The sequence below is a fragment of the Anabrus simplex genome, chromosome 4, assembly GCF_040414725.1.
Source record: "Anabrus simplex isolate iqAnaSimp1 chromosome 4, ASM4041472v1, whole genome shotgun sequence".
Lineage (NCBI taxonomy): Eukaryota > Metazoa > Arthropoda > Insecta > Orthoptera > Tettigoniidae > Anabrus > Anabrus simplex.
Genome location: NC_090268.1, coordinates 197,517,452 through 197,542,971, shown reverse-complemented (window position 1 = coordinate 197,542,971; position 25,520 = coordinate 197,517,452). Strand labels below are relative to the sequence as shown.

The 25,520-nt window shown below is 39.2% G+C and overlaps 1 protein-coding gene across 1 annotated transcript in view; it reads left to right on the top strand.

The window, feature by feature from the left end:
• LOC136872564 (protein FRA10AC1) overlaps window positions 1-25,520 on the top strand; it is an 89,780-nt gene that overhangs the window by 40,058 nt on the left and 24,202 nt on the right. Inside the window, exon 3 of the mRNA XM_067146364.2 lies at window positions 14,793-14,922. Coding sequence (XP_067002465.2) covers window positions 14,793-14,922 — 130 coding nt within the window. The remainder of the gene's footprint in view (window positions 1-14,792; window positions 14,923-25,520) is intronic.

The following is a 25,520-nucleotide window of genomic DNA, read 5'->3' as shown; positions in this document are numbered from 1 at the left end:
AATATCAATGTAACACCTTACTGGCATATATCTGAGATACTAAAATCAGTTTATAAAGCCTGTTATTCTTGATTGAGTCTTGGAATAGGGTTAAAATTTTTTAAATAAAAACTATTTGCTTAGTATAGGCATTAAATAATGCTGTTAAAATAGACATATAACTAAAACAGTGGTATATGTATGCCATCTATGCCTGGTTAAAAACACATTACATTAATGTTATTGATATGTGGTGCTACATGTACATTGTTTTGGAATAAATGGGGTTGACGAATTTTTCACAACAGTCTTAGATATAGTGTTCTGATAAAATGGGTCTGTAAAAATATTTATATGTAAAAAACGGTTAGGTAAGTATTTGAATAATCCGCTTTGCAGATCAGGTAATACTTAGTTATATATCTGGAGATATTTTAGGCAGCTACTAATGTTGGAGTTATTAGAAATCTTGAATATATTAATGGAGCATGTTTTTCCATCCGTATGTCGTGATGTTTTAAGTTGGTGACATTTGTCAGAATGTGTTGAAATTATGCGTCTTGATGCACGTTGATTTTATCATGGAAGCGTATATGTTGTAAAAACAAGGTACAGTATGTAAGGTGTTGGAACCGTGCATTCTTTGTAGCTGCCTGTTGAATATGAACGCATGATGGTTCTGGCACATCTCTCTCTGTAAACTTCACTGACTTCTGAAGCTCCTTGTTTACCCAATTTCTTACTTTCTTTTGTGGATTCCTGGATCTATTCCATTCGGAAGATACGTCAATGGATTCTGTAATTGTAGGAGCCTTCTGTATTGGTACTTGATTCTCATCAGCTGCAGTAAATACTCTCTCTGAATTTTCAAAAATGCATACATCAAGTCACTCTTCTAAGCCACAGGGAGCTTTCTTTACCTTCTGATCTCGATTTCCTGTCTAAGTACACCCTTCCCTACATCCCAAGCTGTAGCACAATCATCATCATCATCACTAGGCCCATCGTCTTGATCACTGTCATTGCCATCAACAGCTCCCGTAAGCACTAATCATATTTCATCTGCTTCTGAAAATGGGTCATTATCACAATCACCATTTTCTAAGCTATCCAGAATGTTCAGAATGGCCTCCCCATCTGTTACTGTATTTTATGTGAAATTGAAAAATTTCATCTTGTGAATGCCCAGCGTATGATATTTCATACGTTAAAAGATATTTGTGTTTGAATGCCATCTCGATCAGTGAAGATAGTAACTATCATATGAGGTCAAATCCTCATACTATTCCCGTAACAACTATACTGAAATATGATTAATTTTTCATAGCTCAATTCCACAATAATTATAAATACTCACCGGTGCGTTATTTTTGTCAGCCTGCTACGCTACCTGCACTTTCTTGCCAACTATCATCGTAAAAGGAGGAAAACAACAATGCCATTAGCTAGGAAACATTATTTGCATCCCTGATGCGCTAAATGATACCTTTAAAAATTGCAAAACAGTCACGGTGACTTAGATATAACTCAATTTGGGAAGCACGTTTTGCATATGATATATGATACGGTGGGCATTAGTGGGTTAACATCTGTAGTATAATGCCTTACCTAAAGTATAATCTACCGGGCGAGTTGGCCGTGCGCGTAGAGGCGCGCGGCTGTGAGCTTGCATCCGGGAGATAGTAGGTTCGAATCCCACTATCGGCAGCCCTGAAAATGGTTTTCCGTGGTTTCCCATTTTCACACCAGGCAAATGCTGGGGCTGTACCTTAATTAAGGCCACGGCCGCTTCCTTCCAACTCCTAGGCCTTTCCTATCCCATCGTCGCCATAAGACCTATCTGTGTCGGCGCGACGTAAAGCCCCTAGCAAAAAAAAGTATAATCTATTTAGATTGACCCATCTGAATTGTTCTGCATCACATAATTCTGATGTTTATATCTGAATCTCATTATTTATCATCTTTATTAGGCTATATGAAATTTTACTAACTGGAACTCTATCATCTGCAATTTTATCATATGGGACCTTATTATTTGGTATTTTATTATCTGGAATCTTATGACTTTCATTGACTTTTGAGTTTCGGGATGCTTGATAAGTTTCTTGTACACAGCCACTATCTGCTGTTATAAATTTGATCATTGCCAAATGAAATAAATATATATTTAATACACACCTGTTGTTTTACGTTTTAAAATTCATATATCACATTAGCAAACTAAAATATGTCAGGCCTATCTTCCATTAACCATAAATTACCATTAGAATCTAAGTATATTTGCCAATATGTATTGTGCTTTCTTCTTTGGTAAATTATAAACTAACCTCTATAAGTATTCAGCTGAGATATTTACTGAATTGCAGCATGACCCCAGTCTTAACTACATTTGGGAAGGAGAAACTCTTAATATATCGATGATTCCTACTATAAATCCATACATCAACACCTCACAAGTATGGAGGCTATCAGCTCACTATTGTTCATTACTGTGTGTTTCTATTTTATATGGGAATCTGCTGTGATCTTACTCGTATACCCTCTTCTGGACATAAACCTTGCCATACAATGATTATTCATTACGATCCTATTCTCATGTGCCATTTAATTTCGCAATACCTTCTTCTTTCTTCCTAATTCTCGACGCATACACATTTGTATCTCTTCATTTCCATAAATATTCAATTCAAATCTATTTCATCGTAGTCACTATTTTTCTCATCTTAAATCATCTTCATAACCTCTCATTCATCATAACATTAACCTTCCCTCGATGATATTGCTTCAGCATTTGCCCATAATTCATATAGGATCTATCTCTTCTTTGCATTATATAACCATAGTCATGTCTGTCAATATTATTGCCTCCTAGAATCCATCAAAATCTCAAATAGCATGAATCCTTGCCAATATTTTCTGAATTACGACAGCATGGCCCTTCCATATAAATTGGGATCTTAATCTATATGTAATACACTCTCTTATGGCATTAACACAACCATGGCTGAGGTTAGAGTTTACTTAAAATGATGTCGCTTCCTACACCAATATACATATCGACTAGCACAGATATCATTCGTCATTTTACATTACATAAATTAGTTTCTGTTCGTCATGTTTGGCACTTGGATTAAATATGTTAAATAAGTTAAAAAGAACATTGTCTACCAAATGATACAAAGAATATTGAAAACAAGAAACTTATCTTGCATCCGTCACCCCTCCGAGTTGGCTGCTTCTTCTCAGCTGCTACATGCGATCCTTGCGGCCGGTAACTGGTCCTCTGTACGTCATCCCTGGTCACAATGAATTGTCATCTTGCACCTCATTATGCAATCCTGGGCAATCCACTACCATGTCTTAGAAAGACTCCATGGTCTCACACTCGTTCATGAAATCACAAAACAACATTCGAATTACAGAATACATAATTATACTGTTCATTTAGCCTCTTATATTGTTATTTCTTGAACTACTTGTGACGTGTATATCTATAAGTATATGGATGTAGGTTCTGCTTATTAATTATAATTTTGCCGGGCTGAGTAGCTCAGACGGTTGAGGCGCTGGCTTTCTGACCCCAACTTGGCAGGTTCGATCCTGGCTCAGTCCGGTAGTATTTGAAGGTGCTCAAATACGCCAGCCTCGTGTCGGTAGATTTACTGGCACGTAAAAGAACTCCCGCGGGACTAAATTCCGGCACCTCGGCGTCTCCGAAGACCTTAAAATAGTAGTTAGTGGGACGTAAAGCAAATAACATTATTATTAATTATAATTTCTCTCAGCTAATATGAGTCTTAAGTAGTTACTCCAGTTCTTTCTCTTCTTGTAGTAGATAGCCTAGAGGTGCAAATAGCCCCCTTGTTTCTTCTCGATGCAATGGTCCAGATCTCTCTTTCTATTATTATTTCTTTTTGAAATATCAGATTTTCTTTCCGTATTTCCTTTTGTTCATATGCTGTTTGGAATAAAATTCTTCTTCAATCTTCCTTTCAAATAATTCTCTTGATCTTCAGTGACGATTTGATATGATATTTTCTTCTTCACAGTTTTTGTGTGCTATCTTTTTTTTCTCTCAGTAAAGAATGATTTATAATTTAATTATTTTTTAAAACAATCCAGATTATGTCCCGAGGTTTTTATACATGGCCCTCACGATTCCATGCGTTCTATAATGAAATCAATCTGAGTTTCGGTGACATTTTGCGTTCATTTATTCTGCTTGAAGTCGCTGTCAGTCATTTTGTCTTTCCCGATCTCCTTTATATTTCCACATTAACTATAGCGTAATGGTACACTACAGATCTATGCTTAGTGATAGGACCTGGTATCGTATCTTTAATTCATCTGTTCAGGTCATGGACAGCATCGGTTTAGGCTGCAAGAATGTCTCTTTCACATAACCATTCATGATTTTTGTAATTTTTTGACTTTGCCTGGATAAGTTTTGTTAGTAAATTCTTTAACAGTTGCAACATGAGTGCAAAATTCATCTGGAAAGGTAATTTCACAATTTGATTCCGTTTGTAATGTGCCTTCACCAATTTGTTGGAGTTTATGTGCAAAATGTTGGCTGTCTCATCTCCAAAGAGCTGAACCTTCATGTTAGATTGTGATGTGAATCTTTTAACAAACTTCCACAAGGGCAACGTTTTAAGGCAGGCATTGAGCTCATATCTGTCACAGTCGATTTTGGTATGACTGGGAGATTTTGTCAGAAGTCGCCAGCAAGAATTGGTAGATCGTTAGGGGCGCGCGGCTGTGAGCTTGCATTCGGGAGATAGTGGGTTCAAATCCCACTGTCTTCAGCCCTGAATATGGTTTTCCGTGATTTTTCATTTTCACATCAGGCAAATACTAGGGCTGTACCTTAAGGCCACGGCCGCTTCCTTCCAACTCCTAGGCCTATCCCATCGTCACCATGACTTATCTCTGTCGGTGCGACGTAAAGCCACTAGCAAAAAAAGAATCGGTGGAGAACCTCCCAGTAAGTCATCATTCTTCCTCAGGTCCTGCAGTGTCCTTTCAATGGCTTCCAGTAATTTCTTATGAGCCACAGTGCATTCACTCCACACAATAATTTTGTATGTTTGTAGCACTTTTGCCTGGCCACTTTTTTGCTAATGTTGCAAATAGGGTATTCTTACGCATTAAGTTTTAGAGGCAATTTCCGTGCTGAGTGCTTGGTCTGTCCATCATCTGTAAAAGTAGCCGCTGTGCCGAAGGAAGTCATCGCAAGTCCTATGTTATTTGTGGTAGAGTTTTGGCAAGTATTTTTTGGGAATGCGATCTTTCGCACACAAATCCCCGTATATACCATGCACCAAAAATGTTCACATTTATATTTTGTCAAAAAGTGAAAGTTATATGCGAGCAAATAAGTAGAATAACCCACAGTATCACTGCTAGTTGTAAGGGGCAGTCAAAGGGGAGACCAGGGGCTTTCAACTTGGGAGTATGGAGTGGCGGCCATAGTTCGCCTAGCTGAGTTTTGCATTGTTTCCTCTTACTTGCATCAGGCTCCTCACCTTCATCTTTCCAACCTCCCTTGGTCAACTCTTGTTCTTTCCCAATCCCGACGTTATTAGATTTTCGAGGCCTAGGGAGACTTTCAGTTTCATGCACTTCGTGACCCTTTATTTTGCTGATACCTGTATTTTTCAGTGTGTTGGACCTCTTCCATTTTGTCCCTCAGATTAGTGTTAATAGAGGATGGTTGCCTCAGTTGTGAATCTCCAGTTCGGTATTTCAAATTCTTGCATTGAAATCTCCCAGTTGTATAACAGTATTCTGTCCTTGAAGTTGACTCTAACAGTGATGTCACTCAGTGCTTCATAAAACTTATCTACTTCATTCTCGTTTGTTCCCTCACATGATGAATACACCAAGATGGTTTTCTTCGTAATTCCTCACACCGCCAAATCTGTCCACATTAAACCTCTGTGGGTGGCGATGGTAGAGTAATTCCTTGGTATCCCCTGCCTTCCGTAAGGGGCAATTGATAGGGGTTCGAAGGGCTTTCATCTTAGGAGCGTGGGTTAGTGACCCTGGATCTACAAGCTGAATATGGCATGGTTTCCATTTACTTGTGTCAGGCTCCTCGCCTTCATTTTTCATGTCTGACCTCCCTTGGTCAACCTTCGTTCTTCTCCGATCCTGATGGTATTAGGTTTGCGAGGCCTAGGGAGTCTTTCATGCCCTTCATGGTCCTTTGTTTCCTTTTACTGACCCTTCATTCTTTGAATTGCCCTAGCTCTTCAATTTTCCTTCTGATTAGTGTTATTAAAGGATGATTGCCTAGCTGTACTTCCTGTTAAAACAATACTCACCACCATCACTACTCTCTCCAAGTCATTTGGTCATTTAGGTGCCTAACAAACTATATTACATACTATTGTGTTCCCTGATGAATAGTCTTATATTGCACTATGTTTAGTTGCAGTGTATATGGCTAAAAACATATTTTGCAGATTAATTCCCATTTCAGAAGAATAATTCCCAAATGTCTGATTTCTGTAGCGTTTTTGATGTCGCAAAAGCAGTTGGTACAGGTTTGCAATCAATTAAATTTGGACCTGATCTGTCCAACAGCCTTTCCACTCTTTGTTTGCTGGGCGATGAAGTGATGACGGTGGACAAATTGATAGCTCACTATACCAGTGAGATGTAACATGAGGAGAGAGAACCGGCCAATCAGAGAAGGTATCACATCATTAGAAATGGCGAGAAATCAACAGGTGATATGACGTGGCTGGAGTCACATGCTGCTGCATTTAGAACAAACAGGAAGATGCCAGGATGGAAGTTCGATGGTCGCTACAAGACAAAGCGGATGGACTGATCAACAATCACAATCACCTAGGAACTAGCGACTGATATTATATACAAACTGAAACTCTGGAAGGAGTATATTGAGCAGTTATTTGAGAGCACTAGACCAGCACAGCATGGTGTTGGTAAAGGTGACATTGGACCGAACAGCGGGAGAGTGAGGTGTGATAAGTAGGCTACCTGTTCTGATTGTAAGTTACAATATCCATTTTCTTGTTTCCTTGATTCTGTGATTGCTAAAAGCACTTGACATTGTGTTGTTTTTACAAGAAGAAGGATACTTAGTATACTGCACAACAGCGATCAATCAATCACTACTGATCTGCATTTAAGGCAGTCGCGCAGGCGGCAGATTCCATATCTGTTGTTTTCCTAGCCTTTTCGTAAACTGTGCGTGGTTTCTTGATCTCTCCATCAACAGTGCCTTCATTAGCAAGTTAATAGAATTATTTTCTTTGGTATGAATGACACTATTGCAACTTTTTTATGATACCCAAACATCGACGACTCGGCTTTCTTGGGCATCATTGGCAGGAAATCTGGTGGGATTTCTAGTTTGTTTTTTGTTTTTCTTCAGGGTTCCAATACAAATGATCCTGATTCTGCAAAAGATAGATAGCCAATGGATAGCTGGTGGTCTAGTTATTGAAGAAAATGTTTTGATTAGGAGATTTCATCAAATTTCACAAACTCATCAGCCCATTTACTTTTACCATTTTACCGACGTAGAAACTATGTTCATCATCTCTTCCAGGTTCATTTTTATTCCCCTCTGAAAGATCTTATTTCATTTCTAAATCTCTACTGTGATCACTAATTTCTATTTTCTCTTGCTCTCCATTGGACCAGAGTCGGTCCTCTTCATTAGTTCTTCTGGAATTTTCCACCAAATCGACGTAATTTAGGAGCTTTCCTGGTTCGTCATTAATGTGTGTTCTGAATTTGTTCCCACAAATAACTTATAGCGGAAGTGAGAAATAGCTGCTGATAGTGTTGTCAGAAAATCTGCAGATACACTGATATTGTAAATAACTTGCTCGAGGTAAATTATACTGTCTATCAACGTGAGCATTAACTAAACTGACCTGCAATAACTTACCAATGAAATTAATGTGTGACTTCTGCCAGCTCTATCATTAACACTGATCATGTGTAAACAATCAGTTTGAAGATACAGAACCAACAGTTGAACAGCAATGAGCATTTTGAATATCGTAGAAAGAAAATTACAAATGACAGCGTGACTGCTTGGGGGTTAAGCTATAGAAAAGATAATTTTGAAGATTGACTTTGACTTGAAGAATTAAAATGCCAAGGCAGGGGAGGAAGAAATCTTTATTCAACTTCCTCTCATTAGAAGTTGTCATATGACAGTGTGTGGTGCGTGGGATTTGATCCATTGAAGGCCCAGCAGTGTACGCCAACTGGAGGACCTGCTGTTGTGCTTGTGGCAAGTTACCCCAGGATACCATCCCCTACCTTGCTGAATGGAATGGACTTTGTTCCCAGTAATGTCTGGATACCTGATAGATGTAATGACACAGATGATTTCTCATTTGAGCTTTAGAACCTTTCACAGTGGCAACATCGACGAGATCATCATACCATCTCCACTAGCCGTCGACATGATGAATCAGGAATTTGGATTCATTGGACCAGGTGATCTTTTTTCAGTCATCCACAGTCCAGTAGTGATGATTTTATGCCCATCTCTTGTGCTACTTTTGGTGAAGTGCAGTCTGCATTGGGGTAAGACTGGGATGTAGACTCCACATTCTGATGCACAGCAGCGTTCGATGAACTTTGTGCTGGGAAATATTGGCCTGGTCATCACCGTTGTACGTGTTTGTGATACCTCAAACTGTGGCCCCGCGGTCGCTCTGAATAATGCGCGATAGCCTCGGCTGGCCTCTGCCATAAATGAGTCGCTGTAGATAAGTGACTCGACAATGTGTCTTTGTTTGCCCATCGATGCACGTTTGGTACATGCTCACAACAGTGGTATGAGAGCAGCCAAGCTGCGCCGTTTCAGAGATGCTGGTACGAAGGTGCTATGCCAACACAGGTTTGAACCCTATCAAATGCAGAGAGATCGGCTGCTTTTCACATTCTGAGTCTTGGCATTGCTTCCACTTATTGTGCCAGGATCCTCACTTGCATCTATCCTATCTGATCCGACGGTATTATGTATGGAGTCCTAGGGAGTCTTTCATTTCACGCCCTTCGTGGCTGTTATCTCCCTATGGCCGATGTCTTCATTTTTCGAAGTATTTGATCTCTTCCATTTGTTTTCTCTGATTAGTGTTATATAGAGGATGGTTGCCTGGTTGTACTTCCTCTTAAAACAATAATCACCACCACCACCAATGCCCGACACGCTACTAACAGCAACTCTGTAGACCTGCCCTATTTATACAATGCTACCAGCATGTCAAGTGTTACTTTCCCTGCTCAAGGCATGCTCAATGTTCCTGGGTTGGGGTGGTCATAATGCAATGGCACACCAGTGTAAACATGAATGGCTTGACCACTTATCCAGGCCTACTTATCTAGTGTGTATCTACTTGAGTTGATTCCCCCTAAGAATTTGAATGTGTGGTCTAATAACTGGCCTAACAAATTCAAAATTATTAATGAAAAATGCATTTTCTGGCATGAAGCTTGTATTTATTTATTATTTATTTTATGCCTTTGTATGTGGCGAAGTTAGGGCTCACGGCCCTCTCTTACACTTAACCACTACGTACAGTACATAATCACATACTTTGGTAAAATAACATTAGCAGACCCTAGGAGCTACTTCAATTTATGGAGTAATATTATAACAGATTATAATTGTTATTTTTAATGATTAATATTATCTAGCCTATCTACATCTACATCACCTAACAATAGTTCTAAATCACGCAATCATACACACTAACATTCATACAAGCTGGTCACGTGTTTAAGAGGAAATCTCGACAAGACCGTTTAAATGAGACTGTTGAAGTGCTATTACGTATACTGACAGGGAGTGTGTTCCATAGCCTTGCCCCAGACACTTGGAAAGAGTGGCTGTATACAGATGAATGATTAACCGGTACCATAAGGGTAGAAGTCGATCTGGTATTATGTCCATGGAAAGATGAGAGGAAGTTAAAATGTGAGGATAGGTATTCAGGTGTAGATTCATTCAGAAGTCGAAAAATTAGTGTCGCAGTATGTAAATTCCTTAGTTGATCAATTTTCAGCCAGGATAGCTTCTCATAATAAGGGGAAATATGTGTCCTAAAGTTCAAAGAAAATATAAATCGTATGCAAGAGTTCATTGCCCTTTGAAGTTTCATAGTTTGTTCTGCAGTTGCATCGGTTAATATGACATCACAGTAATAAATTATTGGGAAAATGAGGGTTTGAATAAGTTTTATTTTCATGCTGTGTGGAAGAATGTATTGTTTCATTTTTAGGGGGTGAAGAGATGCATATACTTTTCTGCAGACACTTGTTATATGGTCATTCCAGTTTAATGTGTCATTCATGACAACGCCTAGGTTTTTTACAGACTTCTGAAAAGGTATAGCTTCACCACAGAGCATGAGGTTAGGCTGTTGTATGATGTTTAGCGTATTTAAAAGTCTAGATTGTCCTATTATGATTGCTTGCGTTTTCTTCGGGTTAATTAATAGGCAGTTCTCTTTAGCATACAAGCTAATTGAATTTAAAGTCGAGTTCATATGGTGGATTGTTTTGTGGATTCATGGCTGGTATTTTATTAAAAGTAATCCATTCTCATCAGTTCATCAAGCAATATGTTATTTGTTTCGATAAGAAAATGGGTAATGGACAAAAACAGTGGATTCTGGCTTTTGAAAGCGAAGATGTCTGTATTTATCAGCAACAAAATAATTATAATCAGAGCTATAAAGGACAAGAATTGCAACTAAGAACTTGATTTAGGTGTCTGTATCCCCTTCAGGATAGTGCAACTTAGAGAACAAAATACCATAAAGTGTCAACTTTCAATTGTATACATATTAAATATATAAATGCCTCTGTGACTCAGGTGGCAGTGCGCCGGCCTCTCATCGCTGGTTCCGTGGTTCAAATCCCGGTCACTCCATTTGAGATTTGTGCTGGACAAAGCAGAGGCAGGGCAGGTTTTACTCCAGTTTTCCATGTCATAATTCATTCCAGCAACACTCTCCAATATCATGTCATTTCATCTATCATTCATGAATCATTGCCCCAGAGGAGTGCGACAGGCTTCGGCAGCCGGCACAATTCCTATCCTCGCCACTAGATGGGGGCTTCATTCCATTCCAGACCCGGTCGAATAGCAGGCTGTGGTTTCATAAATATATAAACAAAACTTCAATGAATAAGAATTACAGCCATGAACGTAATCGACGTCAATAAGGCCAGGAGAATGAATACTGCAAGGCCTGAAGCTGCTCATTTCTGCTGCCTGATAAGGAAGTATAAACTTAGGTTCTTCCAGTCTGTTTAAGCACAAAATACAGCACTATAATGTACTTATAGAAAAGACTGTTAGTAACAGAATGACATGTTTCATCCAACAAGAACATCCTCAGATTCTACCAAATCATTTTTAACCTCTAAATATACCGTTTTAGTTACAAAATTGTTATCCTCTTTTACCTGACTTTTTGTATTTATTGAGAACCTGTTTTAAAATCCTGAGTATACTTGTGATATTGTTTATGGGTTATTCTTGAAAGCTCATGTAAAATAGAGACAAAACAGTAGACAACTAAGACATCATGACATTCAATACTGAACTAGATAGATATTGTTTATATGTTGGTGGCTGTGTTGAAATGCCCTGAAACAAGGATCAACGCACGATGCTATATCGCACTCCTTGCGCAAGTATCTGGATTCCGTTCGTGCCTTCTTTCCTCTAGCATCGTGTACACTGCTACCCATCCTGCACATCCTCGTTGGGTTTTGCTTCTTATCAGTTGGAGGAATCTTAACCCTAGAACACAAACCCTAATTTGGTAGTACATAAACACAAACCCTCGTAAAATTTACGACTATTTATTTCCATGATGATAAAATGTAATTGCATACAAAATGTAATGTAAGAAGCATGTATTAACATGTAAGTTATTTTACAGAGTGTTAACTCCTAGTTTTTCAAGTCCCTGGTGTCTTATTTATAGCAGTTAGTGCAAAGATTTGCTCTATGTTCCTTGCAATGCACACGGTGACATTCACTGCAGTATGTTGTCGTCATTCGCCATTTCTGAGCAGGACAGATGTGACAAATAGTTCTCTTGCCAGTAGTAACCAATCCTTTACGTTGGGTAGACGAACTATCACTTAGAACACCCTGTATAATTTCTCGTAGATGTGTTTGTAAGCTCGGTGATTCCAGTCTCTTCGCTGTCCATGGCTTGGTGAGTTCTTCACTTAGACATATGAGAAAGTCTTTTCTCAGCAACTTGCGGCCACCTTGACGCTCATTATTCTTACAGTAGATAACCCACGAATTCACACGTGCTATTCAACATCCCATACAATACACACAGTGGCCACCGCCTGGTTTTCCGGCTACAACAATAGCAATTGCACATTATTGATCGTGAGCATCCATTCCATACTTAGTAGCATTGTAATTCTGTACAATGTGTGGTTTATAACTAGTGTCACTGATAGTAGGTTGGTCATGAGCAGTGGACAATAAATCAACTACCTTATTTGGCTTTGCTTTGAATGAAACCAGAGTTTTTTAACCGTCAAAGCACAACATAGATGTGCCAACATTTCTGTTTCTTGTCGACAGTAGTTCTGGTGGTATATCAGGTTTATTGGTGCGAATAGTACCAATTAACGTCACTTTGTCCTTTAAAAGATCTGCAAGCTTTACTGAGGTAAACCAGTTATCTACTGTGACATTTCTAATTGATCCTCATAGAGTCTTGGTCAGTTCCTTGACATAGAATTCCCCGAGAGGCATTCCATCTGTCTTTGTACATTTGCCTAAGTAAGGCATAGCATCTATCAAGTACTTGGTCTTTGTGTCACAGGCCATTACTAGTTTGATGCCGTATTTGTTTGGCTTACTCGGGATATACATGCGGAAAGGGCATCTTCACAAAAACCCACCAGTTGCTCATCCACTGTTACAAATGGGCCTGCTTTATAGCACGTTCTGAAATTGTGAACAAACTGTTCCCAAATTTCATGTATTGGGGCAATATAATCACTTTCCCTCCTTACCTGATGAGTTTCCTTGTCAAACCGCAAGCACGATACTAGGAATTCAAACCTCTCCGAACTCATGGTGGCTTTGTACCTAGTACCACACAAATCTGTATTGAACATTTCTCGGACTGAAAGGTGATTATTTTTCAAAGCTGCAGTTAGTACAAAGATTCCAAGGAGTGCCTTTACTTCTTCCATGCAAGTATGGTTTTGTGTGTGTGTTGGTGACTTGTACCTCAACCTCTTTCTAATTATTTCTTCATTTGTATAGACTACTATTGTGTTTATCATACCATCTGTGAAGAACAAAGAAAATGAATCCTGAGGAGTTGTTGCTTCCTTAGCATTTCCAATAGGGTCTGAACAAAATGTTTCTTCTTGGAGTGCGACTTCGTGACCGACTGCCAGGTTTTGCAGACCAGCGATGATTATTCCTTCCTTTTAGAATCTTCCTAGGGGCAATCACGATATTTACATTTCTCAGTGGGGAGTAAATATCTCGGTAGTCTTCATTTTCAGATGTTGAACTCGTGGACTTCTCAGATTCAAGTCTTTTGCGCTTACGGCCTCGTTGCACAGTGACGGGAGTCGTCATGACTGCTTGGGATTATTTCCGTATTCCGTGCTTGTATATCTTCATCTGTATCTGTCAGCGTTATGTCATCAATGTGTACATTATCAACCTCTTCAACAGAACTGGAATCATTACACGAATCACACTCTTCCTCGTTTTCAAAAATTAATGACACAACTTTTTTTCCGAAATTTGGGTTTTCTCCTTGTATAATACTCATCTGCAATAACAATAACGGCACGCGTTACTTACCAGTATGTGTATGACAAGTTCTGTGGTTCGAAATACTTATTTCATTCAAAATAGTGCTGTAATGTAACTTTGTTACAGAACTTACCTTGTTAAGTTTAGCATACGTAGTCACAAATCGTCGTAAATTTTACAACGCAACAGTCTTAAATATGAAATCAACGGATTCACTATACCAATGCATGCACATTGACGAAGCTCGCAGTATTGTAGGAAGGTACTGAGTAGGACAGCAACGTGACGTGAAAAGCCTAGCAGATAGAGCCATGTTGCCAAGTATGCATTGTAAAAATTACGAGGGCTTGTGTTCTAGGGTTAAAAGTAAAATGGCAGCCAGTAAGTCACATTGGGGTTTCTTTTGCTGATGTACAACTTGCTGCTTTCAGAGAAAATTCCTCTCTGTGCTATTGTCCAATCGTTTTCTCAACGGTAGCCACACAAAAGTAAACAGCCTAGTGCTGACCCCAATAAATTGTGAAAAAGATCAGAAAGAAGACTTGCTGTGTATTTCCTGTCCTGGAATTTATTAAAGAAGGCAGCATACCATGTCTATATTTCTGCCTACATTGGATGGTTTTATAAAAGTTTTGTGAACTGGCTGCATATTTCTGCTTTTTAGTGACTTATATCATGAATGAATTCATTCATATCTGAATTTAATACAGTTAGGATCAGATTGCAGTGAAACTCACCAAGACATGCTCTAGTATTAAGGTAATACTGTTACCAGTCACAATTTTTAAATTATCACTTTTCAGAGTTTATACTCTGTCGTCAGATGGTGAAATGGTGACGTTTAAATTTTTTTAAATCTGACTGGTAACATTATTCATTATTTCATAATAAATTAATTCCTGTCTGGGGAAAGGCTTACATTAAAACATGGTTATGTTTAAGACTAGTAATTCTGGTTTTTAAACCTATAACATCTCTATATCTGTTTCAGATAGAATGTCTGCATCAGGTTCTCTACGGGCTAAACTCTCATCTCTGTCGGCTTATGATGCTCACAAACTTCTCATCAATGAATACATTCTGTGGCGTCGAGGAGCAACAGCAAAGCTGCAGAGAGATACGTGAGTTGATTCAAAATTACTCAATTGATGAATTATCTCTTTGCTTGGAAAAATTCTTATCTTAAAAATTGTTTCTGTGATTAAAATCACAGGACTAAAGATGAGCTAAAATTCCATTAGCAATATATCTGAAAATGTTAGGGCTACTGGTTATTTTCAAGAACGTTCTTGATCTGGAACTGTGAAGGTGTTTGAAATATTATTTATGTACAAAAACAACTTTAAGCAAGGAACCACGTTGTCATGGATATTTCTTGGCTAATTAATGTGCAAAGGTTCATCCACACTTCACCAATAAAAATGTGCACTTCTGTGCCTTTACGAGTGTAAATGGTAATATTCACTACAAATTGCGTAAACACTCGTCATAATTTCCCAACTCCAGTTTCCCAGGTGTGGTGTACAAGCGCTCGCCATCTCCTTCTGTCTTCATACATCTTCTATTCCAGTACATCCTCCCATTTGTGTCCTCTCTTCTCCACATCTGATCTACTTATCACTTTCCTGACATAGAACTAGCCAAATTTATCGACAAAGTGTGTTTTGGGCAGATGTTTAATTGAATGTGTGGCAAGAAATATTTTGTTACGAAAGATCATTGCACAGGAGAAAGTGCATTAAGCTTTTGTGTCGGGAGTTGTACATTTTTGGCTGCGTTAATTTTCTGTAGTTGTTGAACCATAAGCAAAATAAATGGTACTCTGTAGCAAATACTTTCCTCCTGCTTTAGGTGCCTTCTCCATTAATGAAGGTTGGCCACAATCCTGGTGAAATCAGCTCAGTCCTCTGCAGAAGGGCATGGGAATTCAGTCCTGAGCAGTCTCGTAAGTTTATAATCCATGAATACCTTTTACGACCTTGGACATGGTGACCTTAATTTTGCCTTCTAAAATTGTCTCTGGAAGGTTATATTTGTCATTCCTAATGACGTGCCCAAGTTATGCCATTTTATGTTTCTTGACTGTTAATCAGTTCTCAACCCTTCTGCATTCGACTTAGGACTTCTTTATTGGTGGCATGATCAACCCATGATATGTGAAGCATTCTTAGAATTACAACTTATTTATTACAGTTATTTACAGAAGGAATGTTTATTGACTATGTACAGACATTCTTTTTCCTTTCTTTCACAAAATTTTAGGTGATAAGTAACACTTTTCTTCAAATGTACACAGTTTCAATATTTTGTAGGTCCACCTTTTGCATCTATTAGTGCTTTAATCCTCCTGGGCATGCTTTCAATACAGCTTTGAACAGTCTCTTTTATTAGTGGATTACGATGCCAAACTTCTTTTAGTTTTTCAATGAGTCTGGTTTTTGTTGTGATCATTTCTTTTGCTATTTCACTTTTGACCACCTCCCATACATTTTCAATAGGATTCATATCCGGAGAATGCTCTGGCCATGACAATAAGGATAATTTTTTCTTCAGGAAGTCTTGATTTAGCTGTGTGGCAGTGTGCTCTGTCCTGCATAAAAGTCACATTTTTTTCCATCAGGGAACCATTCGCGTATCTGTGGTAGTAGCTGAGTACGCAAAACTTCCTTATACTGGTCCTGGCACATTATACCATCGACAAAATAAAGAGTTCCAACTGCTTCCCCGCTAATTACTGAGCACACCATTATCTTATCAGGGTGTTTGACTGTCAGAGAAAGACAGTCTGGATGGTATTTCTCATCTGACCTGCGACGAACAAATGCTGCCTTCTGGGAAAGAACTTCGAAAGTTGACTCATCACTGAAGCATACCTGAAAATAAATAGAGAAATTTGTAAATACTTCACCTAACTTCAAAATCCTCTTCAGCACCCTTTGTTAAATATTATATGTTATTACCTACCGATTTCCAGTAGTTTATACCATGATCCTTGTATTCCCTGGCCCATTTGAATCTCTTAGCCATCACACAGGGAGTAAGCCATGGTTTCTTACATGGCGTATGAGCCATGAAGTCCAATTCCTTCAGTTTCCGCCGTTTTGTTCTTTCTGAAACATGTACCCCAGATGCTTCTAGTTCAGTTTTTACCATTTTCACCGTAGAATGTCGGTTTCTTTTGCAAAAGTTTGGAAGGCATCGTTCACTACGCTGAGTAAAGAGAGGTTTCCTGCCACAATGACCTTTCCGTTTCCCATTCAAGTCCTCACCAAAAGCCAGTTTCTTAGCAATGCGTTTCACTGTGGATTGTGAAACACCAACTTTGTTACCAATCTCACGCTGGGAATACGTTCCTGTCTCAGTGAGTATCTTTATCTGTGCCCCCTTTCGAGGGGTTATGTCACCAGACATCGTAACCTTAAAAATATCAAAATGTCATTATATTATCAACGTTTCTCTGGTTTTTAAAGTTTAATATTCCTAAATCATTAACTCTTGTATAGAGAATAAAGTAAACCGAGCAGTACAACTTACCCTCTCAGTTATTGTGATGAAAAACACTGTGGAAACACTTGTAAGGGGTTACATATTTGGCGCCAAATATTGCCAAGCTGTCAACAGTTGCACATCAGCAGCCCAAGAAACAACTGACTAACATAACGCATATGTTAAAGTCATATTACCAACTGTAAATACCTATGGAATCAAAATTACTCCTCTTTGAGCATGTACTAGGCTTCCACGGTGCTTCAAACTGTATACATGAAAGAAAATGTGACTGAGTCTATTAATTTGGCCAGGGACTGTATATAGCACTTCACAAGTTTATATCTTGTTTCCAAGAGTTCTGATCTCGTAAGTTTGGATTTAGTTTGTTGACCATCCAACAGCCTAGATATCCAAGCTTCCAAATCTCCTAGACTTTCTTGCCATAGATATTCAGACAGGTGCGAGTGTCATTGTTTTGACTGATGACCATATTCTTAGTGTTTTTCAGGGTTGACTTCAAAACCAAGAACATCTAGTTGAGCTGTTACTCTGTCCATTAGCCACGGAAGAAGGAATGACAGTGTCACCAGTGCCTACCATTAACCTTGATGCCATCTTCATCATGTAATATCTTATCAGAATATAGGTTCCACAAACCTACTACGCTGGCGTAGCAGGGAGAGAGGTGATACTCCCACGTGGTGCGTCCCAGGTGGCGGATAGGAGGGTCCTAACCGGCTTGCTGGTGGACTTGAGGGAAATAAAATACCTCTCGCGGACCAAACACACTACCCCCTGCGGGTGAGGGACACATACGTAGAATACACACGCGGTATTCCCTGCCTGTCGTAAGAGGCGACTAACAGGGGTTCAAGGGGCTCTCAACTTGGGAGTGTGGATTGGCGACCACGGGGCCCTTAGCTGAGTCTTGGCATTGCTTCCACTTGTGCCAGACTCCTCACTTTCGGTATCCCCTGAGAGGCGACTAAAAGGGGCGACCAAGGGATGATTGAATTAGAACCATGAAACTACTTTTGATTCGTACCATCACGCGGGGAACACCGTGGGTTGCCTGTACTTGCGAGTTTTACCACTATATTCGGTACGAAATGGGTTTGTGATTAGTAGCAGTCATGAGCTTGGCCTGGGGGTTTCCAGTACCCGCGCGTCTTACCCATGTGAGCAACACCGCGGGTCTGGGCGTAGCCTGTGAGTTGTACCACTATATGAGCGACACCGTGGGTCTGCGTTGCCTGTGATTAGTACCCACTAGGTGAGGAACCTTATCGGTTTACGTTGGCTATGAGTGGCACCATTGTGTGAGAAACACCGTAGGTTTGCGTTACCTATATGAAGTACAATACTTGTGAGTAGTACCATTTTGTGTGGAACACTGTGAGTCTTTGCTACTTTTGATTAGTACCCCAACATGACAAATACCATGGTTCTCCTTTACTCATGACATGTACCACTCTGAGGGGCCTTAGACCTGGCTTTTGGACCCCTTTAGACATTAAGCATCCTCTATTCAGGTTAGTGCTTCATGAGTGCTCCCTTGGTCAGTAATGAATTATCTATGATTTTTTTTTTTGAGTTGGATCCACTCCTTTTTTGTTTGCTCGTTTTTTGTTGTTTTTTGGTTCATATCCATCCATTCCTTCTTCATGATGATTTTTTAAAAATTTTGGTCAGTGGATGATTTTGAATTTTCTGTTGTCATTCCATTTCGTACCATTAGGAGCCGATGACCTCGATGTTAGGCCCCTTTAACCCATTTGTGGCCAGAACTTTTTTTATTTACTATTTTGATAATTTTTACAAATTTGACTACTTGGTTAAGAATAAACATAAATAACTCAAAATTACACAGTAATAAAGCTCTATGTGTTCAGAATTACTTGTTGCAAAAACGCAACACTGGGCAGATCCAGAACCTCAATGAAGTCCATGTATGGAATATGATATTTACCGTTTAGATGCAATCTACTATTAGTAAAACTGACATTTTCGGTGTAATTGATAAAAAAATGTCTGTGTGAAGATTTTCTCCAAGCAGTGAACATGTATATTCACGAATAAATACAAACAATACCAAAAATTTGATGGAAGGAAGTGTCATTTTTTACTGTCCCTTCCGGAAGTGAAATTCTACTAAGGTTAAGTTATGAGTAGGTTCCCACCTTCCAGTACTTATCAATTTCTGTATAATAGGTTTATTAATTACATAATATAAACCATCTTAATCTCTAGTACATGTTTCGTTCCGATTATGGAACATCTTCAGCTAAAATTTGACAAAATGGCAAGACAATTAAAACACATTGATATTATGATGATACAAAAGCTAAAAGATATGATAAAATGGCACGAAGATTAAAACATGTAATTATGATGATGAAATAAAGTTCATTCCTGTTGGTTAAAAATTCAACAAGTCAGTGTTCAAATGACGAAGTAAAATCGGCGATAAGGTTCTTCTTCATGTTTGAGACGTGTACATTTTGTTAATCTTGAAGATAAATTGGAGAAATACAAGATTTTCTTGGTGTATATTTATCGGGGGAACTTTTGATAAAACAACCGTAGTTGAAGTTGAGTTGTGGTTAGATTATTGAAATGAGTCTGAAACGAGAAAAGAATGAGTAAAATAGAGGATATTTTTAAGGATTACACTAATAATACAGTAATATTATATTAAACGCACGCAATAGGAATGAAAATAAACTAACCAAATGCAAATAAATTATTCCCTAAGAGATAAAACAATTTACAATTTTACAAAATAATAATAATAATGTAAATTTTTAAAAATTTAAAGACAAGTGTAAGCATAATGTTAGGTCAATTACGGGCACACGAAAGCCAAAACACCCGACAAGAAGCACGAATCACACACAAGAGAGTAACCACAAAAATGAACATGAATATGTGCCTACAATACATCAACGATAGAGGAGATATATAATATAATAAATTTCAAAGGATAATGGCACACGCATAAAGACATAGCACAGAAAATCACCCGCAAATATGCAGAATAATAAAGCCAGATGAAGAAAACGACAAATTTAAAAACAAGGCAGCGGAGAATTTTAAAGATTATCTAAGCACAAAAATGGCCATCCGTTACATACCACACACACACTCGAAGCCAGAACTCCATATCACCAAACTGAGATGTCCATCACGTCCATATAAAAACACCAAATAGAATATAAATCATACACCAGTAAAATAATTGTAACAGAAATAATTCATTAAACGTATTTATAAGGAAGACATATGCCTAAATAACTTACCTCGTATTTGACCCAACACTACCTCTTCACAAGTACAAAATAAAACCAAACTACATATTTACGCTAAAAGAACAACTCGTATTATACAAAACTAAAAGGATAACGAAACCCCATTTCCCAGGTGGGGTGACTTTTAGGGCATCACCCTATACCAGTCGGCAAACGCATAGTATTAGCAGCACTAAATTACCGGGTGAGTTGGCCGTGCGCGTAGAGGCGCGCGGCTGTGAGCTTGCACCCGGGAGATAGTAGGTTCGAATCTCACTATCGGCAGCCCTGAAGATGGTTTTCCATGGTTTCCCATTTTCACACCAGGCTGTACCTTAATTAATGCCATGGCTGCTTCCTTCCAACTCCTAGGCCTTTCCTATCCCATCGTCGCCATAAGACCTATCTGTGTCGGTGCGACGTAAAGCCCCAAAAAAAAAAAAGAAAAAAAGAGCAGCACTAAATTATCAGAGTCCACCAGATACAAAGTTTAGTCATCCAGTACTTCAAATAGTGTTGAATTCCAGTCTCATCTCAGTTTACAGGAGAAGTGATACTCCCACGTGGCGCGTCCCAGGTGGCGGATAGGGGGGTCCTAACCGGCTTGCCGGCGGACTTGAGGGAAATAAAATACCTCTCGCGGACCAAACACACACCCCCTGTGGGTGGGGGAGGCAGACGAATAATACACCCACGGTATCCCCTGCCTGTCGTGAGAGCTGACTAAAAGGGGCGACCAAGGGATGGTTGTATTCGAACCATACAACTACATGTGATTAGTACCACCACGCGGCGAACACCAAGGGTCGCTTTTACTTGTGCGTAGTACCACTATATTAGGTACGAAATAGGTTTGTGATTAGTAGCACACAGGAGCACCGCGCGGTCGGCTTTTGCAGTACCTGTGATTAGTACCACCATATGAGCGGGACCATGGGATGATAGCTACCATGGACCTGCCTTACCTGTGATTAGTACCCACTATATGAGGAACACCACGGGATAGGGAGAGGTCCCTGTGGTTAGTACTCTTATGTGATGAACATCTTAGGTTTGCGTTGCCTGTGAATGGCGCCGCAGAGTGAGAAAAACATAGGTCTGTATTAATGTCGAATTTCATAAGCTTTGAGTAGTACAATAATGTGTGGAATACCGCAAGTCTCTGCTACCATTGATTAGTACCGCAACAGGACAGATTCCATGGTTCTACATTACTAGCGAGAACTACCATTCTGAGGGGCCTTTGACTTGTATTTTGGACCCATTTAGACACCAAGCATCCTCGATTTGCCTTGCAAGTGGTCCCTTGGTCAGTAATACTATTAACTATGATAGTTTTTTGAGTCGGATCCACTGATTGTTTTAAATTCATGTTCATTCATTCATTCATTCATTCATTCATTCATTCGTTCATTTATTCTTCATGGCATTTTTTATTTTGGTCAGTGGATAATTTTGAACTTTTACTTTGTCGTTTCATTTCGTACCATTAGGGGCCGATGACCTCTATGTTAGGCCCCTTTAAACAACAATCATCATCATCATCTCAGTTTACAGGCACTAGGCCGCGAATACAAGGTCCCATTAGCAGAATGCAATAATTCACCAAAGATTACAAGTGCTGATAAGGGACACAATTTAAATATATGTCGCATAGACAGTTGATTGTGCAAATTATATCAATAACTAGCGTATTTTGCCAAATAACGCTTCACTCTGAGGAGCAGGCTGTTCCTGCCCTCCCACCAAACTTCAACTTAAGACATGATGAAAATGTCTTCAGGAAGAACTATTCCAGGGGGTACCCAGAAATGGAAATCCCCCACTGCCAAGAGCAGTGCAACCAGGCCGTCGGATTCTGGAGAGCATGGAACATCATGTAGGGAAGAGTCGGAGCTTCCCAGAACTTCAATGCAGAAGACTCGACCCAAGAAAAAACATTTTTTGGGAACAGTGAACATTAACACTCTTCTACAGGCCGGGAAATTAAAACAACTTACCAGTATTATAAAGGAACGGGATATCTGCATATTAGCGGTACAAGAGACAAGATTTCTGGACAAAAATTCATTCGAGTCAGATGGTTTCAGAATCTATAAAGGAAAACCTGCAGTAAGAAACAACTCTAATGTGCCAATTCTAGGAACAACCTTTGTAGTCAAAAGGAGAATTAGTGAGTCCATCATAAACTTCATCTCACCAACAGAGTGGCTCTCACTTCTCTCCTTTAGATCTGGCAACAAAGCTTACACAATCATCAACGCACATGCCCTTATAAATGAAGATAACAGGAAACGTCCAGAAAAGGTGGATGATTTTTGGGAAACTCTTGAAGATATAACTTCCAAAATTCTGCAACATCATGTAAAAGTTTTGGTTGGGGACTTCAACTGTCAGATAGGCAAAGAAAAGAAATATAGAAAAGTCATGGGAGATTACTCGGCACACAGAAGAATAAACAGAAATGGCGAAAGACTGATTGACTACAATGTAGACAATTCAACCGGAAACTCATGTCCACATATTTCAAAGCTCTCCCAAAAAAAGAAGAAAACTTGGGTGTCTCCTAATGCAATGTTGGGTGAATTTCAGATTGACTATGTCGCAATAACAGCACGAAATCAGAAAGAAGTCCTAAATGTCAAAGTAAGGAAAAGCCTGAACATTGATTCGGATCACTATCTCTCTGACATAGAAGTAAGATTCCAGCCAAATAGATCTAAACCGAGACAGCAAAGGAAGCCCAGGATCAATGTAGAGACTCTGGAGCAGATTAAATTGGAATACCAGCAGAACCTCTCCAAACTACGGATGGCCAGCTGGGATGAAATCAGATTCCATGAACAAAGCTGCTCGAGGTTTGGGGAATCCTCCGAGGAAATGGAAACATATATGGTGGAACGAAAAATGTGACGATGCATTAGAAAGCAGACTAAAGGCCTGGAAGAGATGGCATTCGAACAGCAACAGGGAGAACTTGGAAGACTTCAAGGAAGCAAGGAAGAAAACAGCTAGGATCATAAGAAGAGAGAAGAGAAAATATGACAGGAATAGGATAGAGACAAGGAAGCAAGGAAGAAAACAGCTAGGATCATAAGAAGAGAGAAGAGAAAATATGACAGGAATAGGATAGAGAAGCTAAAAGAGGAATTTAAAAAGAACAACACCAGGGAGTTCTAAAAAACCTTCAAAGAAGACCTAAAGGGCTACGAACAACTGAATCTGTGTGTCAGGCGAACAGACGGTAGCATAGCAACAAATGATAAAGATAACTCCCAGCTCCTGGCTGACTACTTCCAAACGCTGCTCAACTGTGAAGAACCACATGAAAGATTGCCTGCCCTGGAACTATCCAATGAGAATCCAAATTCCAGACCACCAAGTCTAGATGAGAGAGCTTAAAAACAATAAAGTACCAGGTGAAGTTGACATTGTGGCAGAAATGTGGAAGATAGGAGAAGTGGTTGCAGAATGAATACATCACCTCAGATTTGGAAAAGTGAAAGGATTCCGAACGATTGGAAATGTGCGCTTATCCACCCACTCCACAAGAAAGGTAGCCAAATGGATATTAATAACTACAGAGGTATCTCTTTACTTTCAGTTGCGTACAAAATATTTTCCAAAGTGTTACTGAACAGAGTCGAAGAACAAATAGACTCCCTCATTGGAGAATACCAAGCTGGTTTCAGGTAAGGGAGGTCGTGTACAGAACAGATATTTAACCTCAAGGGTATTCTAAGGACTAAAGAATTGAGGGGCCAGAACACAGTGGTAATCTTCGTCGATTTCCAAAAAGCATATGACTCAATTGATAGACAGACATTATTTAATGTCCTAGAAGAGTTTGGAATTGACAGGAAAACAAGAGAAATAATAAAACAAACCCTGAGAGACACCAGCTCAAAAATTAAATTTGCTGGAGAAATCTCTGATCCATTCCAAATAAAAACAGGAGTCAGACAAGGAGATGGATTATCACCCATCCTGTTTAACATTGTATTGGAGAAAGTCATAAGAACCTGGGAAAACTCCCTGAAAGTAGAAGGCATACAGGAAATTCATCTTGGATGCAAGGGACAGAACTTGGAAATTAAATGTCTGGCTTTTGCTGATGATCTTGCTCTCTTAGCTCAAAACAAGAGGATGCCCAAAGGATGCTGGAGCTTCTTCATGACATTGCAAAGAAAACAGGTCTCAAAGTCTCCTACAAAAAGACGAAGTACATGGAGTACCGACATCAGGGAGAGAAAAGCATAGAAGTGAAGTGCGGAAAGATTAGAAGAGTAGAAAAGTTTAAGTATTTGCGAAACAGATCCAACCCAAATGGACTAGACAAGGACGCAAACAAGAGCTAGAAAATTCGAACTGGCCTACAGACTGACACAGGACAGGTACAATAAAGGGCAATATCCTACACAGCCAAAATTAAACACTACAACATTGTTGTGAAACCAGAGAGACTGTACGGTTCAGAATGCCTTAAATAAAAGAGGGGAACTGAAAGAAATCGAGAAGAAGCAAAGGAAAATTCTTGGACCTCAGAAAACAGCGGATGGCACATGGAGGAAAAGGAGAAATGAGGATCTCGACAAGTATTCCGGAAAGATCACGGACACAATGCGAAAACAGACTGAAATTCTATGGACATCTCGTCAGAATGAATGACAACCGCCTGACTAAAAGAATATTTAAATATATAATTGGATTGAGGAGGACAACGAAATGGGCGGAGGAGGTTAAGAAGGATGCAGAAGAAATTAAAATAACACCAGAATTGATTCTCAACAGAAAGTAGTTCAGAACTCGAGTAGACTACCACAAAATCCATGAAGAGCAGTGGAAGAACAGGCCCAAATTTGTAATATCTGAGGAGCAGAGAGAAATAAGGAGTGGACGATTTAAGAAGTTCTGGGAAGAGAAAAGAAGAAGACTGGCCAGAA